Below are 17,500 nucleotides of genomic sequence, written 5' to 3'. Positions count from 1 at the left end.
TAATATATTCATCAAATTTCTTCTCTTAGTGCTATAAAGATAGCTTTTTTTTTAAAGAATAAGGATTAACTGATGTAATTCATTGATGATTATGTTCCATATTTATTTATTCATTTATTTATTTATTTATTATTTTTTTTTACCTGAGCAACTAAAGTACTGAGCAGAAGCATGAAGAGGAGCATCAGACCAGTGGCAGGATTGTCCCAGCCCATCATGGTGTAAGTAATGACAAAGTACAATGTTGGCAAGATGAATGTCAAAGGAAGCTCCCCAACCATCTTAGCAAGATAGTAGGCACTCACTCGGTAAGATCCACTTGCTCGTTCTTTTGCAATTACTTCACGTTCTGCTGGAACTGTTAAAAAACAATTGTCACTCAACCTTATGCACATCAATCAATCAGTATATTGCTGTACAATGTCAGCGTTAATCGCTAGATATCGAAAAGTATTCAAAAGATGGTTTTTGACGAGATTGTGTTTTTCATTTTATTTGATGAAATTTCATCTAATTTTCAATTGTCTTATTGTATCTATTATCAACGTAACCAAATGCTGAGCTTCAAAAAAAGTTAAGAAACGCTGCTCTACAGGCGCAATTTCAACTTTGATGTATAAGTGCTAAAATGGTTATATATATCTTTTTTATCATAGAAGTTGATAGATGGTGATTACCGAGGTCTGACTGCCAGTAACATTATACTAGTATATATCTGTAACTTATAAGATGTGCACAAGCTAAGTAAGTAGGCAGCATCGCAGCATGTTATGTAAACTGCTGCATGTGGTATTGATCGTTTGGTTCTGAATAGTACAACATTTTTCTTATTATAAATATTACATACATGACTGAAGTGCACCAAAGAGAATGAAAAGCATCCAGTAATTAGTGGAGAAAAACATCCATCCTTGAATATCTTGAAGACTTTCTTCTGTCCGTGGCGCCTGATACCACAGCAAGCCAGCAATCAGAGCTAGGATCAAGGTTTGCGTGCCATTCATCCATGACAACATAATGGGACGTGCAACACAGAAATTTCGTCGAGTAAGTACCTGAAAAAAAAAAAAAAAAAATGGCAGTTCATGATTAGACTTACAGAAAGATTAACTACAATGCTTAGAAGATATAGATATAAAAATACTATACCTTCTGAAATGATTTTGCACACCAAACATTTATATTGCAACACAAAGATTGTATGAAAGATTCCCGAACGGAATGCTAAAAAAAAAAGAACTGGACAGTAATAACTGGTTTGACTATCTGAAGCTGTAAGGTTGCTTTCATACGAACGATCTTTGCCGGTCCGACACATACAGCACGGCTGCCGCTTGGCAACTGGACGTCTACGGTGACAGTGCGGTGTCTGTCACAAGCTATTCCTCTCAACATCCGCTCCAGTATCTTCTCGTCAAATTTGTTAATACACTATCGTCTCTCAAGTAGGACATCATAAAACTCATAAATTTAGTGAGAAAACTGAAAAGATTTGTTTTTCTAATTACATTACTAAGAAAACTTATAAATTTAGTCAGTAAACTTCAAATATCTCTGCATCCTTTCATATTTTGTTAAGGAAAATAATAGATAATGTAAAGATATCTCTGTTTTCCTTAATATTTTACTAAGAAAACTCATAAATTTAGTAAGGAATATCCTTCGCCACACGCGAAAACACCGGATGTGTGAAGGCGCCCATAGCAATACATGACCATCAAAACCATTGTGCGGCATCTCCTGCCGTTGCTGTTTTGCTGGCAGTACGGCAGGGTGCGGATGCCGGAACGGCAAGGCTGCCGTTTCGGCCTCGTGTGATTACTCCCATAAGAGTCAATATAATGCTAAACCGTGCGGCATGTGCCGGACCGGCGAAAATCGTTTGTGTGACAGCAGCTTGAGTGTGGGGATGTCTAGGAAATCTGATTTGAATAGTATTAGCAGGAGATTACCAATAAAATTAATTTTATTTTCACAACAAACAAAATGTGGTGACTTATTTTACCTTGAACTGTGTAAAGAATGAGGTAGGCCACTGCATGTTAGGATAATCCTCACACATTGAGCTGCATCCAGAGGCTTCACTTACAGTTTCTTCTGACCATGATGAACGGCCGCTGTCTTCTTCCGCTCCATCAACTAAGAATGGAATTCACAATACAAAGTTGATATGAGTGTTACAGTTTACCATGTTTCTATTCATTGAAATATGTGAAAACTTTAATGTAACACTATAATAAGTACCTGATTGATTTTATATACAATATGAATGATATTTAACATCTGACGTTTGCGACAACGTGCGTAGCTAAACACATACCACAGAATGAATAAAATAAATAGAATAAGATATCAAATAAAGTTTTGCACAATCCAGAGCTTTCTGTTAAATTATTTGTTGATATATATATTTTTTTCAGATAAGTATTCTCTGAGGCTCTCTCTAACACTGTCTTTGTCTTATACCAATATCAACTATATTCATACATTCTATCCCACTCGTTTTCTCTCCTTTTCTCTTGGTTAGGTCGGTGCTGCATTGGATACCGCTTTTAATATTATAGCATAATCCTTTCTTCGTCCTTACAGAACGTGCATAGTATAATGGAATATGGATATATTTTGTTGGAAATAATAATAACCAGCTGTTTGTATTCTTACCCATTTCACTGTAAATTTCAGATGTCTTTTTATTAACATCTGTGGGGACAGATACATCAGATGGAGATCTCTTACTATACTCTTGGCATCGATTGAGGCATGAAGTACAACTAGAATCCCGAGGATATGGATTGGTTGATCTATCTGCAATAATAACACAAATGTTCTCAGCAAATAGTAGCTTAAAAGCTATTTGTTCTATACCATCTATCTGTACATTGTATGGAGACAGTCTATAAGGGATATTAAATCTCGAAAAAATATTCAATATAATTGTAGATGTGTTTCTTATTTTCGTTATCTTATGAAATAACATTATTTCTTGATTTACCAGTCTTATTGAGCGCAAGCTTGATGTTCGCTTGTTTTCACGGGAATCGCATGTTTATGGCCTGCATTCTGGCAACTAGCGTAATTGATTAACAGAAAATAGTAAAAGGGTATTATTTCAATATGTATAAATCGTCAAGATAATGAAATGTACAAAAATATTAGCGAATAAAGTTCACTAAGGTTATAAGCAAATTAGAAAGGAAATATGTAATATAATGTTAATGAAATTTATTGTTCAATTTGGACTTCTAGTTATGTTTTTCATCTCACTGAGGGAGGACATGGCCAGCACAGCAGCTCCAATTCCTTTCTCTGCATTTGCAAATTTTAGACTGGATAATAAAGGGCAAGTTAGGCGAAATGATGCCTGACCCAGACAACGATACCCAAAGCTGCAATTTAGTAGTTTCTTTCCATCGACAATGAAACCATCCCTACAAAAGAGGATGCTTTTTTTTCATACTTCTACTTGGAAACTCAAGGTATGAGGTGGGGTAGTGGATAAGGTGGTGATCGTGGGATCGGGCAGACGTCCACGCGTAGGTTCGAATCCCACCTCATACCGCTTTGAAGCTATGCCATTTGTCGAATGGCTTAAAGTTACTTACATGTCACCATGATACCCAGGTTCTAGTTGATTACACCAAAGATGCTCTTGGGTGGTGACATGAGCCCTAAATATGGGTACCACTATAAACAAAACTGCCTGCACCACTAGTGGGCGGAAGCTGAACAGCGCTTCCCACATATACTCTTGAAGTATAGTCTACAGGCGCTATAGGCCAGAACAAAAAAAAAAAAAAAAAAAAAAAAAAAAAAAATGTTCTTAGCTTGAACCACTCCTACTGGCTGAAAAGCAACACAACAACAACAACATATGTTTACTACCAGAAATTAAGCATAAAAACATCGCATATGAGTGTAGTCCTAACTGGACTAGAAATAAATCAATGAATGAATAAACCACTCAAATTATTTCAAAACATTAATTTTCATTATAGTGTCATTTGAAACCACTTCAAGCCAATATCGATGAATTAACATGATTCAGAATTGCTGAATCTGCTAATTTATTAGTATACATTGATAAGCATCATCGTATTGATATCTATTGTTAATTTTTGGACTTTTAACTTCAGGTAGAAAACAAATGTACGGAGTTTCTGTATCGTTCTTTTTCAGTTAACAAGCATCATCAACGACAAAAACAAATGTGTGTTCGTTTGTTTGTGTTCCAAGTTTTTTTTTTTTTTTTTTGTCATTCCCTACCCACAGCCTCTCAGGATCAAAGGCCTAATAGGAAGCGTTGCATATAATGTGTTGAAAATGTATTATAGATAAAAATTAATGAAGTCACTGGTGACATGGGGTGAGTAGATCCAATCTGGTTCGGCTTCAATAAAAGTATGGATATACTCAGTTCTCTTCGGAAACGAAACATGGTTACCTACTTAAAGTATGTTAGTTTAGTCAATGTTCTCGTTATTCATTTTAATTTTTCTTCTCTCCGCTCTTTCTCATTCGTTTCATCATCATCATCATCATCATCATCATATCTTCGCTATCTTTATCGCCAAACGTAGTCTTATCTCCTCTTTCATCATTACCACTTTTTTGTTGTTTATCTTTTTTATCATTAGTGTTCATCAACAACGTTATCAATATTATCATTATGCTCTCTTTGCCTCATTAACTGGCTGGCGCCATGTCTCAAATGTTTTATTTTTGGATTGCGGCGTCTTACATGATTTTTCCACTTTCCGCATGATGTCAGAACTAAAAAGAACAACAATGGAAGAGTTGCGAATTCTAAGGTATCTCATTTAAATGAAAATGTTTGAACATTTTTACGTAACAAAATACATGCACTTTGTAAATTAAAATCATATTTTAGTTTAACATCATTATATAATGTGAAAAATACCTTTGTCACTTATACTGATCAAACATTTGCTACATATGTATTCATGATGTTAACAAAAGACCACATCTATGCTATTTCAGTGATTCTTTAACTTTTACAATCTAAAGAAAAACAATGCATACATATATACATATATATATATATATATATATATATATATATATATATATATATATATATATATATCATATATATACATATTATACATATACATACATACATACATATATATATATATATATATATATATATATATATATATATATATATATATATATATATATACACACACACATACATATTATACATATACATACATACATATTATATATATATATACATACATGCATATTATACATATACATACATACATATCATATATACATACATACATACATACATATTATATATATATATATATATATATATATATATATATATATATATATATATATATATATATATATATATATATACATACATACATATATATATATACATACATATTATATATATATATATACATATTATATATATATACATATATATATATATATATATATATATATATATATATATATATATATATATATATATATATATATATATATATATATATATATATATATATATATATATATATATATATATATATATATATACGTATCTCACCTGAAGTATGAACAGTTGATAAGCCAAGATATTTTGAGTAGAGGGAATTCATTGAGGGAGATGTCTGCAGCTTGACACTGTCCTGCATGTTGAAGTTTAACCCTAGTCTCTCTCTAGCACCAAGAATAAGTCTTTCTTGCACCTCTGGCGACCCCTTGGCTTGTTCCACTGTGGTAAAAAAGAAAATTAGTCCAATGGAGAAAATCTGGAATTATGGTTTTTATTACTACAGCTGCAATTAACATTGATATCAAGAATAACACAATTTAAATGTTCCAAGAAAGAGCATATAAGAGAAAATGTGAACATGCACGGAACAGTCTCACATCCTATTTTCATTCTTTTATCCTTGATGCTGTTCCATATACGGTTAGATCATACCAAATGAAACCTTAATTACAGCAAAGTTAGATATTGTCGTAGTGGATGCTACCATCAGCTTGCATATGATTTTTAGTTTTCAACATTTACTGAGACTTTTACCACTATTCTCCATCTTGAGGGTTTGCAACTCCTCCTGAAGTTGCTGGAGCTCCATCAGTTTACTTCCAGCATGCTTCATCTTCCGTCTCCTTCATAAAAAGTTAAGGCTTTATTGTAATTTTTTCTTTACAGATGTCTTTTGTGCTATACCCTAAACTATTCTTGTCACGATTCTTACATTTCTTCCCTTTCAGCTATCCATGTGCTTATGTGTATACATAATTCATTCAGCTCTTCTGCTTTCATCGATTTTATTCCATGACATTCCAATCTGATTGGTGTAACACTTTACGAGTATTTTCTGTGTACACGAAACACTACTATCTCGCTCTGAACGTTGGCAAACGGCATAATACTTTCAAGAATGCGCACTCCACCTAAGATACAATACCTTTCTGTATCAGGGTCAGTTTCAGTCAGTTCATGTCTGATCTCTGTCACTCAACGATCTTTTGTACAACTAAAAGAATGCAAGAGGGAATGGGTGTAACCTCGTGGCGTAAAATTGCTATTCCGTTCATTTGAAATATTTTAGGTTTATTTAAATCCAAGTGAAACAAACTTTTGCTCTTACGAAAGTTAATGATTTAAATATTAACGACAGCCAACTTTAAAATATGAGTCATTCACAAATATCAGATCATAATGATTACTCAAGGACGAAGGTGCTTGAAATTTGTTAACTTCTGCGACAACTTTGCTCACGGTAATATTATTCAATATTTAAAAGATTCACACTTACAGATGAAGTCAGCAGGATTGTAATGAGGAGCAACTGGAAGACCAAGATTAGTGAAATGTTCAATCACTTTCTTTGTTTCTCCAAAGTAAGCATTCTGAAAAGAAAAATACTTGTATAATCTCGTAAAATAATGAAATAGCATTATTTTATTGAACTGGTAGAGGAAAATACAAATATTATACGATAATTTTTATGTATATAAAATTCAGGTACAAAAATTCAATTTGGAAACTGTCTCTAAAATTGGTATTATTTATTAATAAAACATTTACTGTTTCTGAATAAGGCTAGAAAATAAAGACTGAAAACGAAAAATGTCTTACTTGACCATTACAGAGAAGAAGAAGCCGATCCAGCATGTAAAAGATTTGTGATGATGGTTGATGCAATGTTACTATGACTGTCTTATGTTCCTTCTCAGCAAACTGCTTCAAGGTTGATATCAGGCTGTATGCTGTGCTGGAGTCTAAGCCAGAAGTGGGTTCCTGAAAGTATCAAAAAAATAATAATTCATTTATTTATTTTTTTGCAAAACTTCAAACTTGAAACGTAATTGGTGCTTTTACGACTTGATGTTGGTACATAAATTGTAATTTGATATATCTTGCCCTATATATTCTACACTGCCGTTGTAACTCAGTTTCCTCAATGCATTTGATCAAATTCCCCTTGGTAATTGTGTTACATTTTCTCATTACGCTCAAAACTTACATTATTTTGTCATTATGTATGACAGGATTCTTCAGGATAAATGGATATAAAGTATAAAATTCAGCACAATTTAACGGAAGTGTGGTTCGTAGTACATATTTCATTACATTTGAAGCTGACTACCTGCTCCATTACAAGATTGTCAAGGTAATAAGAGACACGGACTCACATCAAGCAGCATAATGGAAGGGTTGGTCAGTAGTTCGCATGCAATGTTGGCCCTTTTCTTTTCTCCTCCAGAGAGGCCCCGGTGCATCACTTCACCAATGTCTGCAATGCACATTTCGGAGCACAATGTTTGTATTTCGAGATAAATTGTTCCACAGATACGTTGCAATAACATATTACATGACGTAAATAAAAAAATTTAGGTACTTACTTGTGTACTGACAGCGTTGTAAATCGAGAAGATGTATAATGTGGTCCACAAGGTTCATTTTGTCTTGATGTGACATACTGTCTGGCAGCCTTAGGAGTGCTGTGTACTGTACCATTCAGGTAGGGAAAGAGATTATATTCAATCTCACATTAGACAATTATCTTTTGTTGAAGATGCTATTATTTGATAATGAATAACAAAAATGGAACCATGAGAAATCTTACAACATTTTAATAGTTGCAAACAGATCTGCGAAAAAAATAAACACATGAAGAAATATTGACTTACCATTAGAGTTTGTCGTAGAGTAAGATTGGCATAAAATATATCATCTTGCAGGACGTAACATATTTGCCGTTTGTGACGCTTGTTGAGAGGCTCGCCGCCTATTGTGATAGTGCCACTGGTGGGCCGCAACCGACCACTGATAGTGTTTAGCAGAGTAGTCTTGCCAGAACCTGAAATTTTTTAATTTTTGGGTAAATAAATTTCAGTACTGATGTTTGTACACCATATGATTTCATATATCATTATGTATATATACCATCAATGTAATGCAGTCTGCAGTGATATCTAAAGACAGTTATCTTCATTCATACAACTCTACATGGACCTAAGTAAGCATACTTACTTTCCACTCAAAATTCAAAACTTAATATGGCGTCTCCTATACCACACTCTGAACCCTGACCACAAATGTCGCCAGGCAAGACTGCTCTTTTGTTATGGACCCTAAGTGTCTTGATACCCCATTCACTCCATTTACTAACTTCTGCAACATTCTCCCCCTTTAATATTATTTTCAATCTAATGAACACCATCTTTCCTTTATCAAACCTCTTCTTCTTTTCCTCACCGAAACGCAGATCTTTGAGGCAACTCACAGTAACCTCTTCTCTGTTCCCTCCTATACTTTATCCTCATTTTCAATTCAAAGCTGAATGTTGTGTCTATGTGCTCAACGATCGAACTTGTCGTGCCCATGCTTTTGAATCATGGCAATAACACGGGATATAATATTCCTTTAAGGTAATAAATAAGAAGCGTGTCTGGGTACTGTATGCAAACTATAAATGTATACGCATTAGTGGGGACTAATTGATGGAAACGTCACCTACAACAATGTAGTAGAGTGTAAAGATTGAATACGACTTGAAAGCGGTAATGAAGATTTTTCTAAAGGAGATAACACGAAAACTCATCAGCAGATAAAATACAACAAATTTTGTTTAATAGTGATTGTATAATTGACTCGATAGAAATTCCGTATTTTCCACTTTTTAAGATATTTTTCTTTCTCTCTAAACAGTATAGAAATCACATTTACGGACGAAGTAGTGAAGTGGGAAAAACAATGGCTCTTAGTGTCACATCACTAGCAAACGTCGGACGAAGTAATGAAGTGGGAAAAAATGGCTCTTAGTGTCACATCACTAGCAAACAGGTACTTTGAGACTTACTTGACGGTCCCATAATAGCCATTAGCTCCCCTGGTCGGCATGACCCGCACACCCGCTGCAGGATGGGTTTCTTACCGATGCATAGGGTCACATCACTGAACTGTATGCTCAGAGGCCGACGTCGCGGCCATCCTGAGGTTATTCTGGAAAAAAAGAAAAAAATCATAATAAAGAATACCCTAATTGCTGACGCTTCAGTGCTCATGTTATTGCCTGTGCACTGTACACAGAGAAAACAATTGCTGCCTTGTACACCTGCATGTTCACTGAAGACAGGGTAGCCGCCTCAAGCACAACCGTTTCCTTAACTTCGATTTCAAAGACAGCTGGCTCCAGACATTGGCACAGGACTTGTACCTCGTGTATGGTTGCATATTTGAGAAAGAAAAAAATAAAACATTACCTCGGTTCCCTTTATTCTATGTGTGAGTGTAAGTAAGTACGCAATCATTTATTACTATCTTCAACATACAAGTATACATGAGTTTATTTTGCTTGATATGAAAAGAAAAAAAAAAAAATAGAAAAGCTGTCAGCGGGCTTGGTAATAACATAAACAACTTTAAAACTACGTACAGTTATTTTATACTTAATTTCTTTCTAAATGTATTTATTTCGTTTACATATGATAAATTGTGTTTATACATGGAAATATGTGTGTGTATGTGTGTGTGTGTGTGTGTGTGTGTGTGTCCTAAAATGTCATAGTAATACGGATAGTGAAGCTTTAGGAGGTTTACTTGTTGACCCGAATGTATTGTAGAACAGGGACGAGGAACAGAATAAATGTCTTACTCCGTGACTTCTCTCCATCTGCTGTGTTATTCAAATTTCCATCTCGACAATGACTTCTTGAATCCCAACTCGTTATGTGAAAGTTTCACGAAACAGTGAGCCAGAGCGTATTTAGGAGTCGAAGGTTCGAATCGTAGTTAAGCATTAGATAATCAAATACTGCGTACAACTAACGTTAAGCATTACATGGTTAAACACTATACCTAATCGCATGACAGATAGGAACATCTTACCGTGGAAACTAAAATGAGAATATGAAGACAAGCATTGCTGTACTTAAAATGCCTCATTCAATCTTCTGAATGTAGTGCATTACACCATCTGATATCAGGTGATAATTACAACTTAGACTATTGTTTGCTATTTCGAGTCCAGCATGTTCAGTGTTTGATGGAAAACCTTATCAATTATGGGCAGCTGTGAGGCACCTGAAGAAGTGACTTATCTTCTCTTTTCTTTACTCATTCTCACTTGTTTCGTGTTTTGTGATTGTTTTCTTTTAGACAGCCCTGCGTTGATGGCTAGCTCTACTAAAGCACACAATGATGGGAACGAGATGAGTGCCGCTGCCATATCTTAACCTTAACGGTGGGCAACACATTCACTGCTATAAGAGTCGCTGGCCACATTAACTCTGTGATAAGGAGGGTCAATGAGGAGGCGATCTCCCCAGACAATAGGTATCAGTTTAAATGTTAATTGTGTAAAACAAACACACACACACACACACACACACACACACACACACACACACACACACACACACACACACTTGAAAAAACCCCCCACTTTATTTACTCAGCAGTGAGCGAATATCCATGGCCATTTACTTACAATCATTTACTCACTCCAATCAGGTTTCTATTTTCGTTAATATACTGAATACCATCTCAATCAGACTGAATCAGAGACGAGTATTACTCATTTCGTATTTGATCATTACACTCTTGAGTGACCTTCTGTGTCCAGAAATATTAATATGGTTGTGAAAAAAAAAGAAAAAAAGGCTGCTACTTAAATTCTTTAGGCTTCAGCTTTTATTGTTTTACTTATTCGAACTAGTCACTTTCCGAAATCAAAATTTTCCTATCCTGTCTTGCTTCATTGCATCACTTTCCTTCAACATTTAAATGAATGTTTAAGGAACAGAATCCACTCGCGATACTACAAAGATAAGTGTTGCAAGTGGTTGGTGGAGACAGACGTTAATCAAGAGATGTTAGAAGACTACAGGCTACAGGCACATAAACAAGAAATGACTACTAAATGAAATTAAACAGGTTTATTTTATCATAAAATTTTCATTTCTCCAAAAGTGTTCCAGATTTGGAACAACAGTGGGAAGGTTGCGAATAGTCTTAATAATTTCCGTGTGCTAATCTATCAACCTACTTTGCCTGGACAAGAAACGGCATAACTGCAGATAATGAAAACAGAACTATGCGACTTATCTTCTAATGTAGAGAAAAGATGCTGTGCTCAATGACTATGTGACGTGTAAGTACATATGGCGTCAAGGCGTATGCAATGCCAGAACGTTTTAACAAACAAGAAAGGCAACAACATGTTAGATATGTCACGCTCTCGACACAGAGTCAGAATTCAGGTTTATTAATATTCACTTCAAGATGTGTAGTGGAAGGGCAGGGGAAAACTTGGAATGATGGCGATAAAACATATCTTCATTCCCACCATGAATGTTTGCGCGCTTCGCCCACTAACTTCACGGCATTTGCCAGCTCAAACAAGTCACACTGTCACTGAGAAAGCAGCAGAGGGCAGGCACGGAAATGTGAGGCCGTAGACTGTTGCGGGTTCAACGACCTGATGCAGTTGGCTGGGACGCAGTGGGTCAGGGAGGCGAGCTCGGGGTGAACAACCTCCGACACCACACTTTCACTGCCTCTTGATTCTGCTTTTATTTGTGTTTTCTCTCTCTCTCTCTCTCTCTCTCTCTCTCTCTCTCTCTCTCTCTCTCTCTCTCTCTCTCTCTCTCTCGTATTTTTTCAATGAATTTCACTGTTCAATTATAAATAATTTACTCTCTTGTCAAACACAAGTTTTCAAATTTAGGTTATTATCAACCAGAACACACACACACACACACACACACACACACACACGGTCCGGTAGCTCAGTGGTTAGAGCGCTGGCTTCACAAGCCAGATGACCGGGGTTCGATTCCCCGGCCGGGTGGAGATATTTGGGTGTGTCTCCTTTCACGTGTAGCCCCTGTTCACCTGGCAGTGAGTAGGTACGGAATGTAAATCGAGGAGTTGTGACCTTGTTGTCCCGGTGTGTGGTGTGTGCCTGGTCTCAGACCTATCCCAAGATCGGAAATAATGAGCTCTGAGCTCGTTCCGTAGGGTAACGTCTGGCTGTCTCGTCAGAGACTGCAGCAGATCAAACAGTGAATTACACACACATATTAAGGTATTGTAAATTCATTTTATCCAGACACTCATGTGTACTTGAAAATAAACAATAAAGAAATAAACAAATGAAATTTCAAAGTATTATAGACTCACAGGTTTTATGCAGAAAAAATTACAGCAAAAAAAGCCGTAATGGAAAAACTATTGTAAATGTGATTATTAAAATATCTAGAAAAATTATGTAGGGCAGTGCAAGGTAGAGTCATCAGGATAGGGAAGGATAAGGAGTGAGTTACGCTAAGATCATTGATGAATGAAAGAAAAATAGTGTGTGGTAGGACTGATCCTTGTGAAATATCAACGTCAATAGTCTTAGATGAAAGACGCACGAGTATATCGCTGCTGAATACAATTGTCATATATTGACACAGGCGCGCATGCACACGCGCGCGCACGCACACACACACACACACACACACACACAGACACACACACACACACACACACACACACACACACACACACACACACACACACACAAATTAAGATGTAAATTCATTTTATCCGATCACTCATGTATACTTGAAAATAAATAATAAAGAAACTTAACTTCGTTTTAGTCCTAGAGGACTGATGATTTTGTAAAGACCAAAAACATATAATTTTGCAAAATGGCCAGGTGCTGGAGATTAATTTACTATATGACAATTAACGGTACGATTCCTAGACGTTTCTATTTTAGTTACGAGTTTAGTTTTAATTATGAGTATTATTACAACGAACGTAAGAGACTGTGTGTAGCAATAACCATTATACGAAAAGCATGGCTGGATGTGCCAGCCAAACCACCAGAATAAGCAAGACAGATGTTTCTCTGCTGTCAATACTCACAATTAATGTTACAGAATCAGATGGTTTTACTATTGCGATACTTTATAGTTTGGTTAGCTTTATGCCTAGCACTCCGTTTTTCACTTTTGATTTGATTTTTTTTTCTTAATTCCTCCCTTGGAGCGAGTTAAAGTCTGGTTCATATAAGTAATGGTTTCTTCCTTTCCATGCAGCATCTCGTGTTCAAATGCTCCCGAAAATTACTTCCGACACCGAGTAGATGTTCACACACTCCTTTGACTCAGTTTTCTCAGCAGCAGTGGGCATGTGGGTGTGTTTGCTGATGCATGTACTGTACATCATCTCTTTACTGTGTAAAGGAGAAGACTCTCGAGCAATACCTTGTAACTCGTTATCTCAGGTCCTATGAAGAGACCAATCACTACTCAGTACTTTCGGACATACTGCTACGTTGTCGCCATGTGTCTCACGGAAGACCAACCAGCAATGACCTTGTGACCTCTGTGAGCTGCTCACTGACTTGAGAAAAGGCAAGAACTAACGCAAATTTGTTTCTTGTCTCCTGAAGGAATGTTCAAATTCTGTTTCCCTTCCACCTTATGTGTTAGACGTAGGACCTTGATTTATGCTGATGAGGTAAAAGATTACTCTTTTGATGTATATATATACAATTCATATTGTTTGTCCCCTTTTGTTTATTCACTCCGCAAGGTCACCGTCTCCTTACTATTTCCTGTACACACTCATTCCACTTTCTCCGCTCCTGAGAGAACAGCACATCCAGACCGTTTCTCAAGAAGTCATCTGACACCAATCGCCTGCTGTCAGGATTATCTTTATATTTAAAGTACAAAAAAAAAAAAAAAAAAACGAAGTGCAATAGACGAAACGCAAGATAAGATCGTTACTGTTAGGAGTGTAGATAGGATAATAGTTGGTTGGGGGGGGCGGGAGATAAAGGGTGCACGCAGGTGGAGGAGTGAGTATTCGAACGTTTTGAGTACTTTGAGAGTTCCCGGTTGGACGATAAGGTAGAACTCAAGTTCATGACCCTCTATCTCCTCTTGACAATTATCTTCGTTTGTTTACAATATCTCAAATAGCTCACAAAAACAACAAAAACAGCAGTTTCACACTTTGTACTTCTCTCTCTCTCTCTCTCTCTCTCTGGCTAGGAACAAGCAAGGCTGTTATGAGCTGCATATCGGTCAATCACCCGCACGGATAGCAGCGTGAGCCTGACTGATACCCTGGCAGGTGGCCCAGCTACCTCACTGAACCTGATACGTTAAATCAGAATTTTCATCGATCTGTTCTTTACGGTTTAACACTTACGATAAAAATGACTCGAGTGTATCCCACGTAAGCTCATAAGAATATGTAGTGTTGGTGTGGATGTCAATGGCTTGAGCAGACATGCTGTACCAACTACTAGGCATTGGTCGCTCCCTTGTTGGCAGCTCTGAGACATATCTCATACCCATCGAATGTTTCCTATTGCCAGCCACCATTACTTCCTTGTTGTGGTCGAGACAGTTTTTTTTCATCATGTGAAAGATGTATTTTATTATCATTTATTTATTTATCTATTATTATCATTATTATCATTGTTATTATTGTTGTTGTTGATGTTATTTAGTATTGCAGCAGTTTTTTTCTTCTTCCGCAGAACTAAGCAACTCTCAATCAGATGGCACTACATGACTTACTGCTTCCCTCCTCTTTCTGAATACCTAAAAATGATAGCGTTGGATGTCTTCGCCAGGCTGTCAACCTTTATCTGGTAATTATTCTCAGCTCTGTTTACCTATTAATTGTTCAAACCAATTAATTCAACTGACTCCTTAAATCCTCTTGTCTTATCGTGTTTTAACTTCAGTCAACCACTTCGGTCTATTCTTCATTTATTTTACTACTCCAAATAAAGTATTTTCTATTTGCCTATAAATAATCTAGTAAAGAAATATCTAAATAACTCACCTTCATTAATCCCTCCCCATCCCCATTCCCCTTATCTCGATGCCCTATCTATTTTTTATGTAAAAGGGGCACTGGTCAAGGGCAGCAAAAAGATAAATATGTAAAAAAAAAAAAAAAGGTCCACTGAAGTATGGGTCTAGAAAGAAAGGTACGAAATATCCAGTATTGGAGGATTAACGCCTTGAAACTCCCTTTTGAAGGAGTCAATGACATAGTAAGGAGAAAATACAGAAGCAGGCAAAGAGTTCCAGGGCTTATCCGAAAAAAAGAAGGAATGATTGAGAAAACCAACTCCAGCAATACTCTTCGTTTGTATCTCATTTCACCTCCATTCTCCCTAACCCGACCCTCACATCTCACGTAACCTTCCCATTTCTTTCTTTTACCACTTGCCACATTATCAATACCTGAAGAAAAGAGGTTGACTTTATTTTTGTGTCTATTCAACTGTTTCTAGAAAGGGACGACCACTTTAGTACTTAAAATGCCATCTTATTTATCTTTTACTTCTCTAAAGTATTCGAGTTTATCCTCAATAAGAATATTCCAGAACATTTATTAGTTAATAATCTTACATTTGGTTGCCAATATGGTTTTCGTTAGGAGGTCTACTGGTGACCTTCTGGCTTTTCTTACAGAGTCCTTTTTTTTTTTTTTTTTTTTTTTTAGAAAATTTGGTGAAACTATCGCTAATGCTCTAGATAAAAACGTTTGATAGAGTCTGGCACAAAACTTCTATTATGAAATTACTTTGTTACGGCTTCTATCGATCTCTCACCTTCATCCCAAGTTACATTTCTGATTGTTCTGTTGCTGTTGTGATAGATTATCACTTATCTCCTAAATCTATCTAATGTGGTGCTTCTCAGTATTCTGTCCTTTTTCTATTGATCATCACCAATTCTAAACCAAACGTCTTGTCCTATCCACTCATATGGTAATGATACCAACCTTTTTCATAGACGTCTAAAACTTCAGTTATAAAACAATTTACTCCGGGAAGTCACAAAACACTTGACTTCAGATACTTAAAAAAATTCTGATTGGGCACAGTAATCTTAGTATCGTTCAATGCAACAGAAACTCAGTTCCTCCACCTTCAACTCGATATAACCTTCCGGATGATATTTCTTCTTCAGTGCATTCAACTGTCCCCTCCTTTCACATTAACGTCTGTCCTTAACAAGACTGGAAGCTTCACATCTAGTCTGTCGCTCAAAAAAGATTTTATGAAGCTTCGTAGGTGTTTTGAGCGGTCTCTGGCAGGTCTTCGCAGTCTCTTCTACACCAGGATGCTACCTGTATATGACCTTTATTCATCCATGAATGGAGTACGCTTCGCATTTATAGTGGGGTTTTAATCATACAGCTCTTTTAAATAGGGGTTGAATTAAAAACATTTCATCTCAATCCCTCTCCCATCCTCTGATTGTCTTCAGCCTCTCTCCGCCGCAAGGCTGGATCTCTTGCTGTCTTCTGTCAATGCTTTGATGCTAGCTGTTTTTTTTTTTTTATCTTGCCAACTGTATGTCTACCCCATTTCCCCCTTTCGCACCTTTTCTCTCCGTCTAAGTACAAAAGGCTCTTTATGTAATCTCACCCCTATTCTGTCCATGTCCCTACCGCAAGAGTAAATCAGTATTCCAAATTATCATCCATTTTACTGGTAAACTCTTAAACTCTGATTGTGTATTTTCTCTTCCCATTGGCTTAAATCCTTTCTTATAGTGATGTTAGAAAACATTTTTCTCATGACTTTAGATATTCTTTTTGATAATTCTCTTGGGACTGGCATCATCAGTGAGTTCTTTTTTTCGCTTGTTCAAAAATCTCATATAAATAAAAAAAGAAAAGTAATGTAACAAATAGATATGTAGAAATAAAAAGAGAAAGGAAAGGTGTGTTGTGTTTACTAGGGATAGGAATGACTAAGTGAAGGTTCTGGATGACACCTGCATTAGAAACACAGATAGTGCGTGAATGAAAGCGTGTGGAAATTGACTGGAGAGTGGCGAAAACATAACATCTGTAATCATGACAGTAAAAGGAAGAATTTAAGCAACCCCATATTGTGTGAAATAGGTAAAGGGTACATGCTGAGATGAAAACTTTTTGATGTGAGTATGATAGTGT

The 17,500-nt window shown here is 36.1% G+C and overlaps 1 protein-coding gene across 3 annotated transcripts in view; it reads right to left on the bottom strand.

The window, feature by feature from the left end:
* Positions 1-17,500, bottom strand: part of LOC123505539 (ABC transporter G family member 21-like) — a 29,020-nt gene that overhangs the window by 1,863 nt on the left and 9,657 nt on the right. For 2 of the 3 annotated variants that reach the window (XM_045256977.1, XM_045256978.1), the window contains exons 3-13: positions 9,366-9,508; positions 8,194-8,363; positions 7,906-8,011; positions 7,696-7,796; positions 7,139-7,300; positions 6,816-6,909; positions 5,591-5,758; positions 2,662-2,805; positions 2,006-2,139; positions 848-1,055; positions 144-358 (exon numbers count right to left, since the gene is read on the bottom strand). In XM_045256977.1, coding sequence (XP_045112912.1) covers positions 144-358; positions 848-1,055; positions 2,006-2,139; positions 2,662-2,805; positions 5,591-5,758; positions 6,816-6,909; positions 7,139-7,300; positions 7,696-7,796; positions 7,906-8,011; positions 8,194-8,363; positions 9,366-9,508 — 1,645 coding nt within the window. The remainder of the gene's footprint in view (positions 1-143; positions 359-847; positions 1,056-2,005; positions 2,140-2,661; positions 2,806-5,590; positions 5,759-6,815; positions 6,910-7,138; positions 7,301-7,695; positions 7,797-7,905; positions 8,012-8,193; positions 8,364-9,365; positions 9,509-17,500) is intronic. The other variant, XM_045256979.1, reaches the window with a different exon arrangement.

Source organism: Portunus trituberculatus, chromosome 18 (genome assembly GCF_017591435.1).
Source record: "Portunus trituberculatus isolate SZX2019 chromosome 18, ASM1759143v1, whole genome shotgun sequence".
NCBI lineage: Eukaryota > Metazoa > Arthropoda > Malacostraca > Decapoda > Portunidae > Portunus > Portunus trituberculatus.
This window is presented reverse-complemented; position numbering and strand designations above follow the sequence as displayed.